The 18926-nt window shown below is 43.2% G+C and overlaps 1 protein-coding gene across 5 annotated transcripts in view; it reads right to left on the minus strand.

The window, feature by feature from the left end:
- COLQ (collagen like tail subunit of asymmetric acetylcholinesterase) overlaps positions 1-18926 on the minus strand; it is an 80697-nt gene that overhangs the window by 28454 nt on the left and 33317 nt on the right. For all 5 annotated transcript variants that reach the window (XM_021071338.2, XM_084991815.1, XM_084991813.1 and 2 more), the window contains 7 exons: positions 17551-17595; positions 17210-17236; positions 15312-15383; positions 13045-13107; positions 12533-12559; positions 11877-11921; positions 10727-10762 (listed from right to left, as the gene is read on the minus strand). In XM_021071338.2, the coding sequence (XP_020926997.2) occupies positions 10727-10762; positions 11877-11921; positions 12533-12559; positions 13045-13107; positions 15312-15383; positions 17210-17236; positions 17551-17595 (315 nt within the window). The remainder of the gene's footprint in view (positions 1-10726; positions 10763-11876; positions 11922-12532; positions 12560-13044; positions 13108-15311; positions 15384-17209; positions 17237-17550; positions 17596-18926) is intronic.

An 18926-nucleotide genomic window follows, 5' to 3' on the forward strand; every position in this document is an offset into this window, starting at 1 on the left:
AGTAATTCTATTTTTAGGTTTTTGAGGAATCTCCATACTGTTTTCCACAGTGGTTGCACCAATTTACATTCCCACCATCAGTGTAATAGGGTTCTCTTTTCTCCACACCCTCTCCAGCATTTATTGTTTGTAGACTCTTTAATTATGGCCATTCTGGCTGGTGTAAGGTGATGTCTCATAGTAGTTTTGATTTGTATTTATCTAATAATTTGAGATGTTGGACATCTTTTCATGTATTTTTTGGCCATCTGTATATCTTTTTTAGAGAATTGTCTCTTTAGATTGGCCCGTTTTTTGCTGGGGTTGTTTGGTTTTTTTTTGAGCTGCAGGAGGTGTTTATATATTTTGGAGGTTAATCTATTGTCAGTGGCTTCATTTGCAAATATTTTCTCCCAATCTGTGAGTCATCTTTTTGTTTTGTTTAGGGTATTTTTGCTGTCCAAAACTTCCCTCCTTCCATCTATTTGTCTCATCTTTGATTTCTTTCATCAGTGTCTTATAGTTTTCAGAGTACAGGTATTTTGTCTCTGTAGGTAGGTTTATTCCTAGGTATTTTATTCTTTTTTATGCAGTGGTAAATGGGATTATGTCCCTAATTTCTCTTCCTGATTGTTCATTATTAGTATACAGAAACATAGTCAATTTCTTTTTCTTTTTTGGCCTCCCCACAGCATATTGGAACTCCTGGGCCAGGGATCAGATCCAAGCAACAGTTGTGACCTAAGCTGCAACTGTGGCAATGCTGGATCCTTAACCCACTGTGCCAGGCCAGGGATTTAACCTTTGTCCCAGAGCTCCCAAGATGCTGCTGATCCCCCTGCACCACAGCAGGATTCCTAGAAATGTAGTCAATTTCTGTATATTAATTTTGTATCCTGCAATTTTACCAAATTCATTGATGAGCTCTAACAGTTTTCTGGTAGCATTTTAAGGATTTTCTAGATATACTATGATGTCATCTGCAAACAGTGATCGTTTTATTTCTTCCTTTCCAATTTTGATTCCTTTTATTTCTTTTTCTTCTCTGATTGCTGTCACTAGGACTTCCAAAACTATGTTGAAGAGTAGTGGCGAGTGTGAATATCCATGTCTTGTTCCTCAACTTAGCGGGAAATCTTTCAGCTTTTCTCCTTTGAGAATGAATGTTAGCTATGGGTTTGTCATATATGGCCTTTATTATGTTGAGGTAGGTTCCCTCTATGCCCACTTTCTGGAGGGTTTTTTATCAGAAATGGGTGTTGGATTTTGTCAAAAGCTTTTTCTGCGTCTATTGAGAGGATCATATGGTTTTTATTCTTCATTTTGTTAATGTGGTGTATCACACTGATTCATATGTGGATATTGAAAAATCTTGCATCCCAGGGATAAATCGCACTTGATCATGGTTTACAACCCTGTTAATATCTTTCTGGCTGAATCAAGAAGAAATAGATCAACTGAACAGACAAATCACTAGAAATGAAATTGAATATGTCATAAAAACACTCCCTACAAATAAAAGTACAGGGCCATATGGCTTCACAGGTGAATTCTACCAAACATACAAAGAATATCTGGTGTTCATCCTCAAACTTTTTCAAAAGGTTGAAGAAGAAGGAACACTCCCAAAGACATTCTATGAGGCCACGATCACCCTAATTCCAAAACCAGGCAAAGATACCACCAAAAAAGAAAACTATAGGCCAATATTTTTGATGAATAGAGACACAAAAATTCTCAACAAAATTTTAGCCATCCGAATCCAACAACATATAAAAAAGATCATACACCACAACCAGGTGGGATTCATCCCAGGTGCACAAGGATGGTTCAACATATGCAAATCAATCAGCATCATACACCACATTAACAAAAGAAAAGTCAAAAACCACATGACCATCTCAATAGATGCAGAGAAAGCATTTGACAAAGTCCAACATCCATTCATAATCAAAACTCTTACCACAATGGGTATACAGGGAACATACCTTAACATAATCAAAGCCATTTATGACAAATGCACAGCAAATACAATACTCAATGTAGAAAAGCTGAAAGCCTTTCCACTAAAATCTGAAACAAGACAAGGATGTCCACTCTCACCACTGTTATTCAACATAGTACTGGAAGTCCTAGCCACAGCAGCCAGACAAACAAAAGAAATAAAATGTATCCAAATAGGAAGAGAAGAGGTAAAACTGTCACTGTATGCAGATGACATGATACTAGATATAGAAAACCCTAAGGACTCAACCCAAAAACTACTTGAACTGATTAACAAATTCAGCAAAGTAGCAGGATGTAAGATTAACATTCAGAAATCAGTCACATTATTGTATACTAAAAATGAAATATTAGAAAAGGAGTAAAAAAATACAATACCTTTTAAAGTTGCACCCCAAAAAATCAAATACCTCGGAATACACCTGACCAAGGAGTTGAAAGCCTTATATGCTGAGAACTATAAAACATTAATCAAGGAAATTAAAGAAGATACAAAGAAATGAAAATATATTCCATGCTCCTGGGTTGGAAAAATTAATATTGTAAAAATGGCTATACTACCCAAAGCAATCTACAGATTCATTGCAATTCCTATCAAATTACCCATGACATTTTTCACAGAACTAGAACAAACAAGCCAAAAATGTATATGGAATCACAAAAGACCCAGAATTGCCAAAGAAATTCTGAGGAACAAAAACCAAGCAGGAGGCCTCACTCTCCCAGACTTCAGGCAATATTACAAAGCCACAGTCATCAAGACAGTGTGGTACTGGTACCAAAACAGACATATAGACCAATGGAAGAGAATAGAGAACCCAGAAAGAAGCACAGACACCTATGGTCAATTAATCTTTGACAAAGGAGGCAAGAACACGGAATGGGAAAAAGACAGACTTTTCAGCAAGCATTGCTGGGAAACCTGGACAGCTGCTTGCAAATCAATAAAACTAGAACACACTCTCACACCATGCACAAAAATAAACTCAAAATAGCTTAAAGACTTAAATATACGACAGGACACCATCAAACTCCTGGAAAAGAATATAGGCAAAACATTCTCTGATATCCACCTTATGAATATTTTCTCAGTCTCCCAAAGCAACTGAAATAAAAGCAAAAATAAACCAATGGGACCTAATCAAACTGACGAGGTTTTGCACAGCAAAGGAAATCAAAAAGAAAACACAAAGACAACTTACAGAATGGGAGAAAATAGTTTCAAATGATGCAACTGACAAGGGCCTAATCTCTAGAATATACAAGCAACTTCTACAACTCAACAGCAAAAAAGCCAACAACCCAATTGAAAAATGGGCAAAAGACCTGAATAGACATTTTCCCAAGGAAGATGTACAGATGGCCAACAAGCACATGAAAAAATGCTCAACATCCCTGATTATTAATGAAATGCAAATCAAAACTACCGTGAGAGGAGTTCCTGTCGTGGCACAGTGGTTAACGAATCTGACTAGGAACCATGAGACTGTGGGTTCGATCCCTGGCCTTGCTCAGTGGGTTAAGGATCCAGTGTTGCCGTGAGCTGTGGTGTAGGTTGCAGATGCTGCTCGGATCCCGCATTGCTGTGGCTCTAGTGTAGGCCAGTGGCTACAGCTCTGATTTGACCCCTAGCCTGGGAACCTCCATATGCCATGGGAGCGGCCCAAGCAATGGCAAAAAGACAAAAAAAAAAAAAAAAAAAAAAAAACCTACCACGATATACCTCCTCACACCAGTCAGAACGGCCATCATTAATAAGTCCACAAAGAACAAATGCTGGAGGGGGTGTGGAGAAAAGGGAACCCTCCTGCCCTGTTGGTGGGAATGTACATTGATACAGTTACTATGGAGATCAATATGGAGGTACCTTAGAAATCTATACATAGAACTACCATATGACTCAGCAACCCAACTCTTGGGCATATATCTGGATAAAACTTTCCTTAAAAAGGATACATGCACCTGCATGTTCATTGCAGCACTATTCACAATAGCCAAGACACGGAAACATCTTAAATGTCAATAGGCAGATGAATGGATTGAGAAGATGTGGTATATATACATGATGGAATACTACTCAGCCATAAAAAAGAATGAAATAATGCCATTTGCAGCAGCATGGATGGAACTAGAGACTTTCATACTGAGTGAAGTAGGTCAGAAAGAGAAAGATAATACCATATGATATCACATATCTGGAATCTAATATAAGGCACAAATGAACCTTTCCACAGAAAAGAAAATTATGGACTTGCAGAATAGACTTGTGGTTGCCAAGGGGGAGGGGGGGGAGGGAGTGGGGTTAATTGGGAGCTTGGAGTTAATAGATACAAACTACTGCCTTTGGAATGGATTAGCAATGAGGTCCTGCTGTGTAGCACTGGGAACTATGCCTAGTCACTTATGATGAAGCTTGATAATATGTGAAAATAGAATGTGTACATGTATGTGTAACTGGGTCACCATGCTGTACAGTAGAAAAAATTGTATTGGGGAAATAACAATTACAAAATAATAATTAATATCTTGCTGGATTTGGTTTGCTAGTATTTTGTCGAGGATTTTTGCATCTATGTTCATCAGTGATACTGGCCTGTAATTTTCTTCTTGCGTGTGTGTGGTATCAGGGTGATGGTGGCCTCATAGAATGAATTTGAGAGTGCTCCTTCCTCTGAAATGTTTTGGAATAGTTTCAGAAGGATAGGTGTTAGCTGTTTAAATTTTTGATAGGATTCGCCTGTGAATCCATCTAGTCTCAGACTTTTGTCTGTTGGAAGTTTTTAAATCACAGTTTCAATTTCAGTATTTGTGATTGGTCCACTCATATTTTTTATTTAATTTAGTTTCATTTAGTTTAGGTTTAATCTTGGAAGACTGTACTTTTCTAAGAATTTGTCTGTTTTTTCTGAGGTTGTCCATTTTATTGGCATGTAGTTGCTTGTAGTAGTCTCTCATGATACTTTGTATTTCTGTGATGTCTGTTGTATAACTTCTCCTTTTTCATTTCTGTTTTATTGATTTGAGTCCTCTCTCTTTTTTCCTTGATGGATGGCTAAGGATTTATCAATTTTGTCAATCTTTTCAAAGAACCATCTTTTAGTTTCATTGATCTTTTCTATGGTTCACTTCATTTTTATTTCATTGATTTTTGCTCTGATCTTTATGATTTCTTTCCTTCTGCTAACTTTGGGTTTTGTCTATTCTCCTCTCTCTAGTTGCTTTAGGTGCAAAGTTAGGTTGTTTATTTCAGATTTTTTTGTATTTCCTGAAGTAGGCTTGTGTTGCTATGAACTTCCCTATTAGAACTGCTTTTGCTGCATCCCACAGGTTTTGGATGGTTGTGTCTTTGTTGTCATTTGCTTCTAGGTGTTTTTAAATTTCCTCTTTGATTTATTCAGTGATCAATTGTTTGTTTAGTGGCATGTTGTTTAGTCTCCACCTGTTTGTGTTTTTTGCAGTTTTTTCTTGTTGATTTCTAGATTCATAGCATTGTGGTCGGAAAAGATGCTTGATATGATTTCAGTTTTCTTAAATTTATTAAGACTTGATTCATGGCCCAGAATGTGGCCTGGAGAATGTTCAATGTACATTTGAGAAGAATATGTATTCTGCTGCTTTGGGATGAAATGTTCTATAAATATCTATCAAGTCCATCTGGTCTAATGCATCATTTAAGGCTTGTGTTTCTTTGTTGATTTTCTGTCTGGATGATCTGTCCATTGCTATAAGTGGGATGTTAAGTTCCCCTGCTATTATTGTGTTATCGTTGATTTTTCCTTTTAAGGATGTTAACAGTTGCCTTATATATTGAGGTGATCCTATGTTGGATGCATATATATTTATAATTGCTATATTTTTTCCTGTTATTTATTTGTTTATTTATTCATTTATTTATTTTAGGGCCGCACCAGCAACATATGGAAGTTTCCAGGCTAGGATTAAATCAGAGCTACAGCTGCTGGCCTACACCACATTCACAGCACAGTGGGATCCGTGCCTTGTCTGTGACCTACACCACAGCTCATAGCAATGCCAGATTCCTGAACTACTGAGCAAGGCCAGGGATGGAACCTGCAGCCTCATGAGTACTACTCAGATTCTTTTCTGCTGCGCTATAATGGGAACTCCTTGGATTGATCCTTTGATCATGATGTGATGTCCTTCTTTGTCTCTTAAAATAGTATTTATTTTAAAGTCTATTTTGTCTGATATGAGTATTGCTACTCCAGCTTTCTTTTGATTTCTGTTTGCATGGAATATTTTCTTCCATCCTCTCACTTTAAATTTGTATGTGTCCCTAGAACTGAAGTGGGTCTCTTGAAGACAATATATATATGGGTCTTGTTTTTGTATCCATTCAGCCAGCCTATGTCTTTTGGTTGGGGTGTTTAGTTCATTTACATTTAAGGTAATTATTGATACATATGTTCTTATTGCCATTTTATTAATTGTTTTTGATTTGTTTTTGTTGGTCTTTTTTCTTCCCTTCTTCTCTTGTGGTTTGATGACTAAATTTAATGTTGTATTTGGGTTGTTTTTTCTTATTTGTGTCTGTATGTATTTAGAGTTTTGGTTTGCAGTTACCCTGAAGTTTTGATATAGGAGTCTATACATATACAAGATTGTTTTAAGTCGTTGGCTTCTTAATTGCAAGGGCATGTCCAGTATTCGTACCCTCCTCTTCTCACAGTTTCTGATTTTGGTAGCATATTTGTGTGTAGATGATTTCCTGCCTTTACTGTATGCATGCCTGTACTGGTGAGCCTTGTCATTTGCAGTATTTTTGTTTCTAGTTGTGGCCTTTTCTTTTCCACCTAGAGAAGTTGCTTTAGTATTTATTGTAAAGCTGCTTTAGTGGTGCTGAATTATCTTAGCATTTGCTTGTCTGTAAAGCTTTTGATTTCTCCTTCCTGGGTAGAGTAATCTTGGTTGGAGGTTTTTTCCTTTCATGACGTTAAGTATATCATGACACTCCCTTCTGGCCTTCAGAGTTTCTGCTGAAAAATCAGCTAATAACCTTATTGGGGTTTCCTTGTATGTTATGTGTTTCTTTTCTCTAACTGCTTTCAAAATTTTCTCTTTGTCTTTAATTTTGGTCAGTTTGATTAATATGTGTCTTGGGGTGTTCCTCCTTGGGTTTCTTTTATATGGTATTTGTTGTGCTTCCTGGATTTGAGTGAGTGGTTCCTTTCCCATATTAGGGAAGTTTTCAGCTATTATCTCCTCAAATATTTTCTCTGGCCCTTTCTTTCTCTCTTCTCCTTCTGGCACCCTTATAATATGGATGTTGGCACATTTAATGTTGTCCCAGAGTTCTCTTAGACTGTATTCATTTCTTCTCAATTGTTTTCCTCTTTTCTGTTCCACATCAGTGATTTCCACTAGTCCATCTTCCACCTCATTATTTGTTCTTCTGCCTCCTGTATTCTGCTGTTGGTTCCTTCTAGTGAATTTTTAAAATTTCGGTTATTGTATTTTGCATCTCTGCTTGCTTAAACTTTAAATCTTGTATTTCTTTGCTCCATGTTTGCAGTAATTTATCAATCTTTGCCTCCAAGTTTATTTCCAAGATCTCAAATCATCTTTACTATCGTTAGTCTAAAGTCTTTTTCATGGAGGTTGGCAATCTCCAGATCACTTACCTGTTTTTTCGTTTGGTTTTTTTTTTCTTGTTTCCTTATCTTAGTCATAATTTCTGCCTTTTCATTTTGTATAGATTTTTCATGCTGTCTCCTTTTTTGCAGACAATAGAGTTGTAGCCTCTCTTGCTTCTGCCCACTTTGTGGCTGAAATTGTTACAGGGGCTTGCTGCAGGATTCCTGTTGATAGAGACTGGTGCGTGCCCACTGGTAGGTGGAACTGATTCTCACCCCTCTGGTGGGTGGGGCTTTGTCTCAAGGTGTGATCTGAGGCGACTGTGTGCCTGGGAGGTCTTTAGATAGCCTGTTTGCTGATGGGTGGGCCTGTGTTCCAACCTAGTTTGTTGTTTGGCCTGGGGCTTCTCGGCACTTATGGGTGGGGCCAGATTTTTCTAAAACATGGCCCCCTCTAGAGGTGATTATTCCAGAGATCTTTGCCTTCAATGTCCTTCCCCCACAAAGATCCACATTTATCCCCTGTTTTCCCAGGAGATTCTCCAAAAACTACAGGCAGGTCTGACCCAAATTCCTATGCAGTCTCTGCTTTGCCCTGGGACCCAGTGCACATGAAAGCCTGTGTGTACCTTTCAAGAGTGGAGTCTATGTTTCCCCAAGTCATGTAGTGCTCTTGCACATAAGCCCAGCTGGCCCTCAATACCAAATGCTCTAGGGTCTCCTCCTGATGCCAGATCCCCAAGCATGAGAACCTATCGTGGGGCTCAGAATACTCACTCCCATGGATGAACCTCTGCAATATACTTGCTTTCCAGTCTGTGGGCCAACCAACCAGCAAGTATGGGGTTGTTTATATCACATAATCACCTCTCCTACCATCTCAGTGTGGCCTCCTCTTTGTCTTCTGAAGTAGGATATCTTTTTTGATAGTTTGCAGTCTATTTGGTTTAAGGTGTTCAACAGTTGGTTGTAATTTTGTTGCTTTTATAGTTGCTCCAGTCCTTCTACTCCACCATCTTAATCCTGTCTCTCTGCTTTCTCTTTTAGCTGAAATTTTACTTTGTGTTTTGTTTTGAATACAAATTCAAATCTATGGGTTTGGATACAATTTTTGACAACTATCATCTTGGGGAAGCTTCTACTCATGTTATATATTTCCCCATGCTTCAGTAAAACACTGGTTTGCATTCCACCTCATTTCCATTTGATTCAGATAGGAACTTTTTGTGGGAGAAATGTTCCAGACATATACTCAATACTCAACAGAGTTATTATAAAAGGCAGGAAAGCAATGCAAGCAATATCCTAATTGAAAAGCTCCTTTTTGAACCATCAGAACCAAATGTATCTACTGCAGAATTCCAAAGTTTGAGGCCAGCCTTTTGTAAAACCCATCTCTCCATTTTGGTTCATCCTCTCCCTCCCCCTGTTCTCTAGGGTTCCAGGCCCGCTTGCAGCTTCTTTGGCTCATGAACCCACAGGCCATCACTCCTACTCCTGGTCATCCCTCCATAGCCCAGAAGTTACCACGACAAGCTAAGTTTAGCAATGGCAGCTGTGAGAGTCTCTGTCAGTCACCAGCCAGTGCCCAAGAAAACCTGCCCCAGCCCACTGGAGACAATGATAAACACCCAGACAGTTTCTCCCATGGAGGTCAGAGGAAGTACAACACAATGGAAAATTCCAGGGAACACCAACATACAGTAACAAGCAAGCCCAAAGCTTGGAAATTACCTGTCAGCTCAGCCATTGCAATGAATTTGTCAAGCTACCAACATCTGGCCTCACCAAGAACTATCCTTAAACCTAAAGTTTCTTTCCCGTCTGTCCTGTCCTTCAGCCTGCTAGGCAATGAGAGAACATGAGAGGACAGGGTGGGTTCTATGGAGATGTTTGCACAATTTTTCTTTGGCTTTTTAGAGAGGGGCTAAGAGGTGTCTTGTTTGGCTGGGAGAAAACAGCAGCACAAACAGCCTATTTTTTGGGAAAAGATCCTCTGAAGGAAATGTGGTCCTTTTCTTTACCATCTGGAAGCAGCCAATAATGTCTTGATCTAATTTTTCTCCTAAGACCCAATTATGGTCATCATGTCAGCTCTGTCTTAAACAGGCTGCCATGGGAGGGAAAGAGAACTCCCTACAGCAAATCTAGTAATGGCACAGAGACCAGAGAAACTGTAATATTTAATTTAACAGGACTGTATTATTCTTTGATGTCCACTGCTGCACTGAATGAAAATCTAGACTATTTTAAAATAAAATTATTTTTATCTTTTAATTTTTCATTTGCTTAGATAATGAATCTATTTATTTTCAACCCAATATTCTATGTAGGGTAGCAGAAACAGGTTTTGACAGTTTAAGGCAGTGATAAATTATAATAACATCAGATGATTGAAATTATTTAAATATCTAGTGACAGGAGAAAGATAAAAATCATTCATTCGTGTTTGGAAAATAAAACTTTAAGGTGAACTCGAAAACAATTTAGAATTCTAAGAAAGCATCCAATTAGTCTATTTGAAGAATATTATGCTCTGAGGCTTAAACAAAACTAAGTTTCCCATGTCAATATCTTACAATATAAGGAACTACTGCTGTGATGGTGGTTCTGCTAAGTGGCTGTTCATGCACCCTTTCTCTTTACTCTCTGCCTCTCCTCTCACCCCTCAATTCCTCTTGTCCTAAGAAAGCCTTGTCCCTAGCAAGATATCCATGATATCCCATGAAATACTTAATATTTAAATTAAAAAATTTAGCTATCACATAAAAAAATATTTTAGCTGTCGCCACTAAAACAACTCTGCGTGCTTCTGGCAGTGCCTGTGCAGGGTGCAGTCAGCAGTGGTATTAAACTTTCGCTGGGGCCCTGGACCACTGCAGCTCTGGTCTGAGTCCCTGGGCACAAAGCTATCTGAGAGACAGGACATGCAGAGAAGGCCTCTCTCCTCTCACGTGGGGAATACTTTCTTCCCACTGAGCTGGAGGGAGGTCTCAGCAATGTTTGGCAAATTGCTCCAGTTTCAAACCAGAACCTTCCAGAGTGAAATATTCTTTCTCTGCCTGATAGAAGAGGCAGACCTCTTTTTGCTGTGCTTGCAGGATCAAATTTGTTACTAAGGCCTATTTTTACTACTTCTAAGTACTTACTTTCTGCCCCAACATTCCAGGAAATCCTGGGAATCCCTGTGAAGAGAACAACAAACACAGTGACTGCCTCTGAAATAATGCTTGAAAAGGCTGAGGAAGAGCTTGGTCAGCCATTTTCAAGATAAAACCGATTCAGCCAGTCAGTCAGTCAGATGGTCTCAGTTAGCCAATCTGCCACTCAGTCAGCCAGTCGGTCAAATAGTCAGATAGTCAGCCAACCAGCCAGCCAATCCGTCAGTCAGTCAGCCAGTCAGTCAGCCAATCTGTCAGCCAGCCAGCCAGTCAAACAGTCAGATAGTCAGTCCACCAGCCAGTGAGTCAGTCAGACAGTGAGTCAGTCAGTCAGCGAGCCAATCAGCCAGCGAGTCAGTCAGACAGTCCCTCAGTCAGTCAGCCAGTCAGTCAGCCAATCTGTCAGTCAGTCAGCCAGTCAAACAGTCAGATAGTCAGTCAGACAGTCAGACAGCCAGTCAGACAGCCAATCCGTCAGTCAGTCAGCCAATCAGCCAGCGAGTCCATCAGCCAGTCAGCCAGTCAGTCAGCCAGTCAGTCAGCCAATCTGTCAGCCAATCTGTCAGTCAGTCAGCCAGTCAAACAGTCAGATAGTCAGTCAGACAGTCAGACAGCCAGTCAGACAGCCAATCCGTCAGTCAGTCAGCCAATCAGCCAGCGAGTCCATCAGCCAGTCAGCCAGTCAGTCAGCCAGTCAGTCAGCCAATCTGTCAGCCAGCCAGCCAGCCGGTCAAACAGTCAGATAGTCAGACAGTCCGCCAGCCAGTGAGTCAGTCAGTCAGCCAGTCGGTCAGCGAGTCTGTCAGACAGTCAGCCAGTCAGTCAAATAGTCAGATAGCCAGCCAGCCGGTCAGCCAGCCAGTGAGTGAGTCAGACAGTTCGTCAGTCAGTCAGCCAGTCAGTCAGCCAATCTGTCAGCCAGCCAGCCAGTCAAACAGTCAGATAGTCAGTCAGCCAGTCAGCCAGCCAATCCGTCAGTCAGTCAGCCAATCAGCCAGCAAGTCAGTCAGCCAGTCAGTCAGCCAATCTGTCAGCCAGCCAGTCAGTCAAACAGTCAGATAGTCAGACAGTCAGCCAGCCACAGTATCTGGGTGGCCACTTCTATTGTAGTTTATGATTTCTATGAAGTGCCCATTACCTTTTCTCCTTTGGGACCCAAGTCACCTCTTTCGCCTCTGGATCCCTAGGTGGAAACCACAGGAGAGAATCAATGAGTTAACTCCATGGGGGAAAACTAGAGGCTTTCAAACTGAAAGCTCCATAGGTCAACGCTCTTCCTTCCCAGGCCAAGAAACAGGCTCAGAGGTTAGGAGACTGGGCATGCTTTGTAAAATACCATCTATTTGGACCCCAAGGACCTCTTGCATTAATAAAGGACAACCCCCAGAAATTTCTGGCCAGATTTCCTCTTATCCTCTAGGAAATTTGTCCCCAATGTCTGGCTGGGTTTTTTTGTTTTGTTTTGTTTTGCACCATGTTTGGCAGATGACAAGGTTGTGTGGGAGAAGCTTGATCTAAGACACACATCTACCATCTTCCTCCAGCACCCCAGGCCAGCTGCGTTCATGCTCCACCTGTACAATCTTCAGTTCTCACTTGCTCCCTTGGGAGCTCCTCCCTAACTTGCTTGCCCTGCCTTGGAGGCCCCTTCTCCCAGCCCACTGATAAAGGACATGCTAGTATCAGTCCAGTCACTGACTAAAGAGACCCGTAGGCCCATCCTTTGCTCATTGCTGACCCCAGGCCCCACGGCCCAGACCAGGCTCTGGGAAGCCATCAGAGACAAGCACCAACCTTCTCCCCTCTGGATCCAGGGTAGCCCTAAAAGAAAGCAGAAGATGCATTGACAATCAGCCCTTTAGGACCTTCGGCTTTGATGCAAGAATCCCTGGGTATGGTGGTGAGGTGTATCCCTACATCAAGCTACGAGTTTTAGGAGGGGCTGCTCAGTAAATACAAAGATGTCCCTGAGGTTGTATTTACACCAGGCTTAAAAAGAACATTGTGTCTCTTCTTCCCCCAAGGGCCTGAATAAAGGTTTCCATCTGCTGTTGCTATCCAGAGGCTTGACCCACACTGCCCGAGAGGACTGCAGGAATGGTGTCCCTCTGCCCCTGCATCCCAGGTCATGATGACCCCCAAAGGGCTGGTAAAGATAAGCACAGTCTGGCACTGGGCTCTCCAACATCTGTGACAATCCCCTGCCTGGGGCAGGCAGCCACCTCATCCCCATCTTTATAGACAGCGGCTGCTCCAGAGCCTTAGTGAGAAGACCTGGGAACACCTATCTGCACCAATACACTGACCTTGGAGCCCATTGGTCCTCTTGACCCTGGCAAGCCCATCATACCCAGGTCACCTTTTTCACCCTGTGGGAATCAGAAGAGAGGAAAAAAAAAAAAAGACCTATAGTGACATTTCCTAGAGAAACTGAGCCAGGATAGGCATGGATCAGGATGGAACTGGGGACACTGGGGCTGGTGTGTGAATCTGAGAACACCCAGCCCTTCCTTTCTCACTCCCAGGAGCCCAAGACCACATACTCCACACTTAATTCTCATATTTGAGATGAAACATAGAATGAAATTGTCCAAGTTTACCAGATCTCCAAACTAAATGCTCACTAACATTGTGAATGAACTGATGTTTGATCTCCTAGAGAGAGTTGGGTAAGGGTGGAGGAGACCTCATGCAGGCTCTGGCATCTCAAAGGACAAGTACTAGCCCCCCAAAACTACACCTGCTCTGCTCTTTGCACAGGGAAAGCCTTTCAGATGTTTCCATATATTCTTTTCCTACGTTTACAGCCAAGCAGAGTGAACATCAATCCCCTGTGTACATCCAGAGTGAACTATGGATTCATGGGTGGGATCTGTTACCCCTCAGAATGGTTTACAGTTGGAACTTTCAGTGTCTCTGTGCTAAAAATCTTTCACCAGCACTAAACAGGAGAAATATAAGATGAGCCACATACTTCGTTTTAAATTATTTTACAAGGCACATTAAAAGTAAAACTAAACAGATGGAATTAACTTTAACAACATATGTTATTTACTCTAATTAATTTAATCTGTCATTTTAACACGTCGTCAATATAAAAACTATTCATGAGAATTTTACATTCTATTTTTCATAATAAATATTTGAAATCTGTTGTGTAATTTGCATTTAAATCACACCTCAACTCAGATGCTAAATTTTCACCCAAAACATTTGATCTGTATTTAGATTTCATAAAATTTATAGTTAAAAAAGTACATTCAGGGAGTTGCCTTGTGGTGCAGCAGGGGGATCCTGTATTGTCACTGCAGTAGCGGGGGTCGCTGCTGTGGTGTGGGTCTAATCCCTAACCCAGAAACTTCCACATGCTGTGGGTGTGGTTAAAAAATAAAAAAAGGAAAAGGAAAAGCTGATTCACATATTCAAGTTGGCCAAAATACTTATACTGATTTTTTTTTGTTTTTTGTTTTTTGTTTTTTTTGTCTTTTTTTGTCTTTTTAGGGCTGCACCCATGGCATATGGAAGTTCCCAGGCGAGGGGTCTAATCTGAGCTACAGCCACCGGCCTACACCACAACCACAGCAACACCAGATCCCAACCCCATCTGCGACCTACATCACAGCTCACGGCAAGGCCGGATCCTCAACCCACTGAGCAAGGCCAGGGATGGAACCCGAAACATCATGGTTCCTAGTCAGAGTCATTTCAGCTGTGCCATGTCGGGAATTCCTGTCTTTGAATAACTGAATTGAGTAAAGGTTTATAAATTCAAATTTAATTAAAATTAAAAAAAAATCAGTTCTCCAGTTGCACTAGGCATATTTCAAGGCTCAATAATCACATGTGGTGAATGACTGCCAATTTTTGATGGCTCAGCTCTAAACAGTGGATTTTTAAAGAAATATCCTTAGAACTTTTTCTAAGAGAAAAACGATTGTCTATTCTCTTAATAAATACAGCCAGTAACTGAATCAGAGCAGTGACATTCACCTGCCCACCCTGTATCTTCCACAGGTCAGAGTTCTAAGTCATGGCCTCTGCACCTGATAGGGCATGACCAAAGTGAGAAGAACATAAACAAAGACATGGCTGTGGAAGTGTTAGCTTTTATATCCTGTCCAAAAAAGGAGATTTCACCAGCATTTGGCACTCCCTCTCTGAATGTAGGATTTTCATTGTTCTAGCAGCCAACTTCCGTGCCCTCAACCCTCCACCTCCTGCCTGATGAGCAGGACAGGGCAGTTTTCCATATGCAAGCCCCTCTGGGGTCATCTCAGAGGGGCCAAGGAATTGCACGCTAATTCTCAGGATGAAGAAGGACTAGGGCCCCTAGGAAGAGGGTGACAGGCCCTCATTTCTGCCCCCATAAGAGCAGAATTATGGGACTGACCAAGGTCTTGTGGTCCAAGGAAGAAGAAGTGTTTGGGGGCCTCTGGACAGCCCTCCATCTCTTGCTTTCCTCCTCATCTTGAGGAAGTGAGTTTCACTGACTATGTGCCGGGGCCAGGTGAGCCGCCTTCTCCCCTCCAGTTCTGATGCCACACGAGTGAGCCCTGAGAGCAGCCACACTTACCCTAGGGCCTTCAGGGCCGGGCCAGCCGACAGGCCCGGGCATGCCAGGAACCCCTGGGGGGCCAGGTCTGCCCTTCAAAGACAGAGAACAAAAGTCAGGACAGCTGGGTTTGTTTCCCTCCTTTAGAAAACAAGGATTTGTCTCTGCAGCCTACAGGAGAGTAGTGGCCTCCAAGCTTGGCCCCAGGACCCTCATCCCACCCTCCAAAGACTGATGGCCCAGAAAGGTGGGCGACCTGGCTATGAGTTAAAGCCCTTGGTATCACATTATTGCCATACCCAAGATTATTCTATTCAAGAAACGGAAGGTGGTGGGGGAGGGATCTAAATTTCTTGGTTCTTCAAGAATCACCACCTGTACTCACTCACCCCAAATGTCAACTACATTCCAATAGGTTCTCCCCAAGAAGGCAGTGTAGACAGGAGAGAATTGTGTTTGGGAAGCAGGTTCTCCCCAAGGAGGCAGTGTAAGCTGGAGGGGATTAGGTCTGGGGAGCAGCAGCAGAGGCCACTGGCACTCCCTCAAGGTCTTTCCCACCTGCTCAGCGTGCCCATCTCCCAGGATCTTCCTGCCTATGACAACATTCCTCCCTGCAATCTGCGCCTGGGGAGTTTGCCATAGGGAGCTGAGGCTGCCCAACAATTGATGTGCCTCCCTTCCTGTAGCCACCAGCCCGGCCACCTTACATCAAGGCAAGGCGGGCCAAATTCTCTGGGGCCATGCTCACTCCGGAGCTCCCTTAGGGCTCAGGCTAAAGCTGGATATCATCTGATACCACCTGCCCCATCTGGGCCCCTCTCCCCTCAGTCTCCTCTTGAGAGAACTCCATTAATCATTAATTCACCGGTACATGGCATGAACCATCTCTATCTCTGTGTCTAGGGAACCCAAGGTAAGCCAAGGAGCTATGGAAGAGTGTGCCCTGCACCTGCAATAGAGCATGGGAGCAGCAACCTGGGTCTGTCTTGATGTCAGCTAGCTAATTCAGCTAGTTTCAGCTAGCCCAGCTGGAGGCGTGGCAGGCTCAGCGCCAACTCAGAGATCACAGATGCTGGCATGTGCACTAGTTTCTGTTCCTGCCTCCCTCATCCACAGCAGACATCACTAACCACTCACAGCCCTCATTAGTTCCGAGCATGGAGGCCTTGCCAGAATTGTCCTAGCCCTGTGCTTCAGATGACTGCTGGGCCTTGGCTGGACTTGCCAGCTGTGCCCTAAAGGGTTGGAACTTTGCCTTACGAAAGTCTGTTTGAGGCTGTTATTGATAGTGAAAGTATCTGAATAAAAGATTAAACTGAGAAAACACTATTTTATATTTAGAAACTTAGGCATTTTTCTTGGCCAAAGTTTTGCCCCTCCTTCCATGTCACCAAGACCTACAAGTTCAGTGCCAGCATCCATTGACCACAGCAAGTGGCGGCTGGTCTACTCCTTCCTGACACTAATGAGAGTCTTAATAACATGTGTTTGGTTCACTCAGAGTCTCTGTGACCTGAAGTTAACTCCCATCTATTTTGGCTGGACCAAAAAGTAAAGCCATTTGTTTCTGTCCAACACTTTATATTCCAGTTTAATCAAATTGACAGTGAGAGTCATTTTATGCTGCTGGTTGGGGCCTTGGAGGGTTTCTCTGATGGACAGGCAGGATGAGGTGGCCTGAGGCTGGGGAGAATCTGGCCAGGCTCGGCAGCCTCTGGCAGAAGTCTGAATGTTTTCCATAGCAGGCTGCAGCTCCTGACTGAAAAATGGTACTGTCATCACCAGGCTGGGAGTGCCGTCATTGGCCACTTGGGTATTGGGGCTGAGGAAGCACAAAGATGGTGCACCACCTCAGGAATGCACTCACGCACACAGACACAGTTGCCCGCACGATGCTAACAGAACAGCATGAACCATACCTTCCTTCCTGGTCGGCCAAGCTCCCCCTGTGGATGGAGAAGACAGGTGAGCAGAGGCTGCTTTGGAGAAAAAGTTCTGGAAGCAGAGGGCTTAGCAGGGCTGATGAGTGGGCATGCCCAAGTGGCTTTGGTTCCCTGGTGGCCCACAGCACCCCGGCCAGGTCAGGGGGCCCTGCTGAGATACAAAGGTGGGGTCCCACACCTGCAGCAGCCCACCCTCACCCCTGAGGTAGGATTAGCACATGCTTGGAAATCTCAACCAGAAGACACTCAGCAGCTGCCCCAGAAAATGGGCTGGGATGACCAGGGAGAGCTGGGTTGAAAAAAGTGGTGGCTCATACCTTTTCTCCCTTTGGTCCTATCTTGCCAGGAATGCCAGGTGGGCCCTATACAATCAAGAGAAGAAGTGCAGCAAGCATACATCAGACATAGGCAGGAGGGGAAGGGAGGGAGGTGGGCCTGGGAGGGCCTCCTGTGCCCTAGCTCCTCAGTGGCCTCCTTCTCTCTGCAGACTCAGGGCCCCAGGCACCACCAGAAAGCCCCTCTGTACCCTCCATCCCAGGCTCTTCTCGCTTCCTCTGAGCTGTTTCCAGTGGCACATTATGGCAATGCTCACACATCTGCCCTCTGTGATTTTCATTTTCTCCCTGGAATCCTTGGTTCGCCTGAAACATCCTGAGTGCTTGGTGAGAGCAACTAAAGAGTTTTTAATAAGTACTATTTGCTGGGAGTTCCCGTTGTGGCTCAGTGGTTAGCAAATCCAACTAGGAACCATGAGGTTGCAGGTTTGCTCCCTAGGCTTGCTCAGTGGGTTAAGGATCTGGTGTTGCCGTGAGCTATGGTGTAGGTCGCAGGCGTGGCTTGGATCCTGCGTTGCTGGGCTCTGGCGTAGGCTGGCAGCTGTAACTCCAATTGGACCCCTAGCCTGGGAACCTCCATATGCCACTAGTTCGGCCCTAGGAAAGACAAAAAAAAAAAAAAAAAGAAATACTATTTGCTGAAAACAGGATGCTTCACCACTCCTCACATCTTTTCAGCTGCTCTTATGAAGTTTTCCTGGGGCCCTGAGGTGGAAGTTAAGTGTTGCATGGGGCCCTAAAGTGGAAGTTAGGTACTGCATGCAGGAGCAGCTGACACAGAAATTCCCATGGTGGATCTCTGGGTACCAGCTGCCACACAAGTCTTCTGTTTTAAGATGTTAAGAGTATGGGCAAGCAAAGAGTGCTTTTTTGTTCCACAGCCTGGCCACAGGAGTGGGGCTGAGTCCAGCTCAGGGACTCCGGTACCGGCCACACTAAAGCTTGGCACATCCACAGCAGGACATAGATGCCTTATGCTCATGCGCCTGTGAAACACTCAGTTGGCCAACGGTTTTCCAAGCTCCCCAGGATGGCAGAGAGGAAATCCATCAACTCCCCAGGCCACCACTTCATCCCCAAGATCTGCAGATGAACACGCCCTACACAAAGCCTGTCTGAAACAGGATTTATGAGACGTGTCCAAGTGACCCCAGCCCATTAGAAGTCCCTGGGAGTATTTTACAATTCCCGAGGGGGTCAGGCATCTCAGGGGGTTCTAGTGTGGAAAAATGTTTGGGAAACACCGTCTTTGGTTTAATTCTTCTTCTGTTTTATGTGTGAGGGGAGGAGAGTCTCAGTTCCTTTTTTTTTTTTTTTCTTTTTTCTTTTCCAAGCCTCAGTTTTCCCCATTTCTTGAA

This window comes from Sus scrofa, chromosome 13 (genome assembly GCF_054392235.1).
Source record: "Sus scrofa isolate SSC_HxYL_T2T_F1_AM1 chromosome 13, Sscrofa_HxYL_maternal_Yorkshire_Landrace_v2.0, whole genome shotgun sequence".
Classification (NCBI taxonomy): domain Eukaryota; kingdom Metazoa; phylum Chordata; class Mammalia; order Artiodactyla; family Suidae; genus Sus; species Sus scrofa.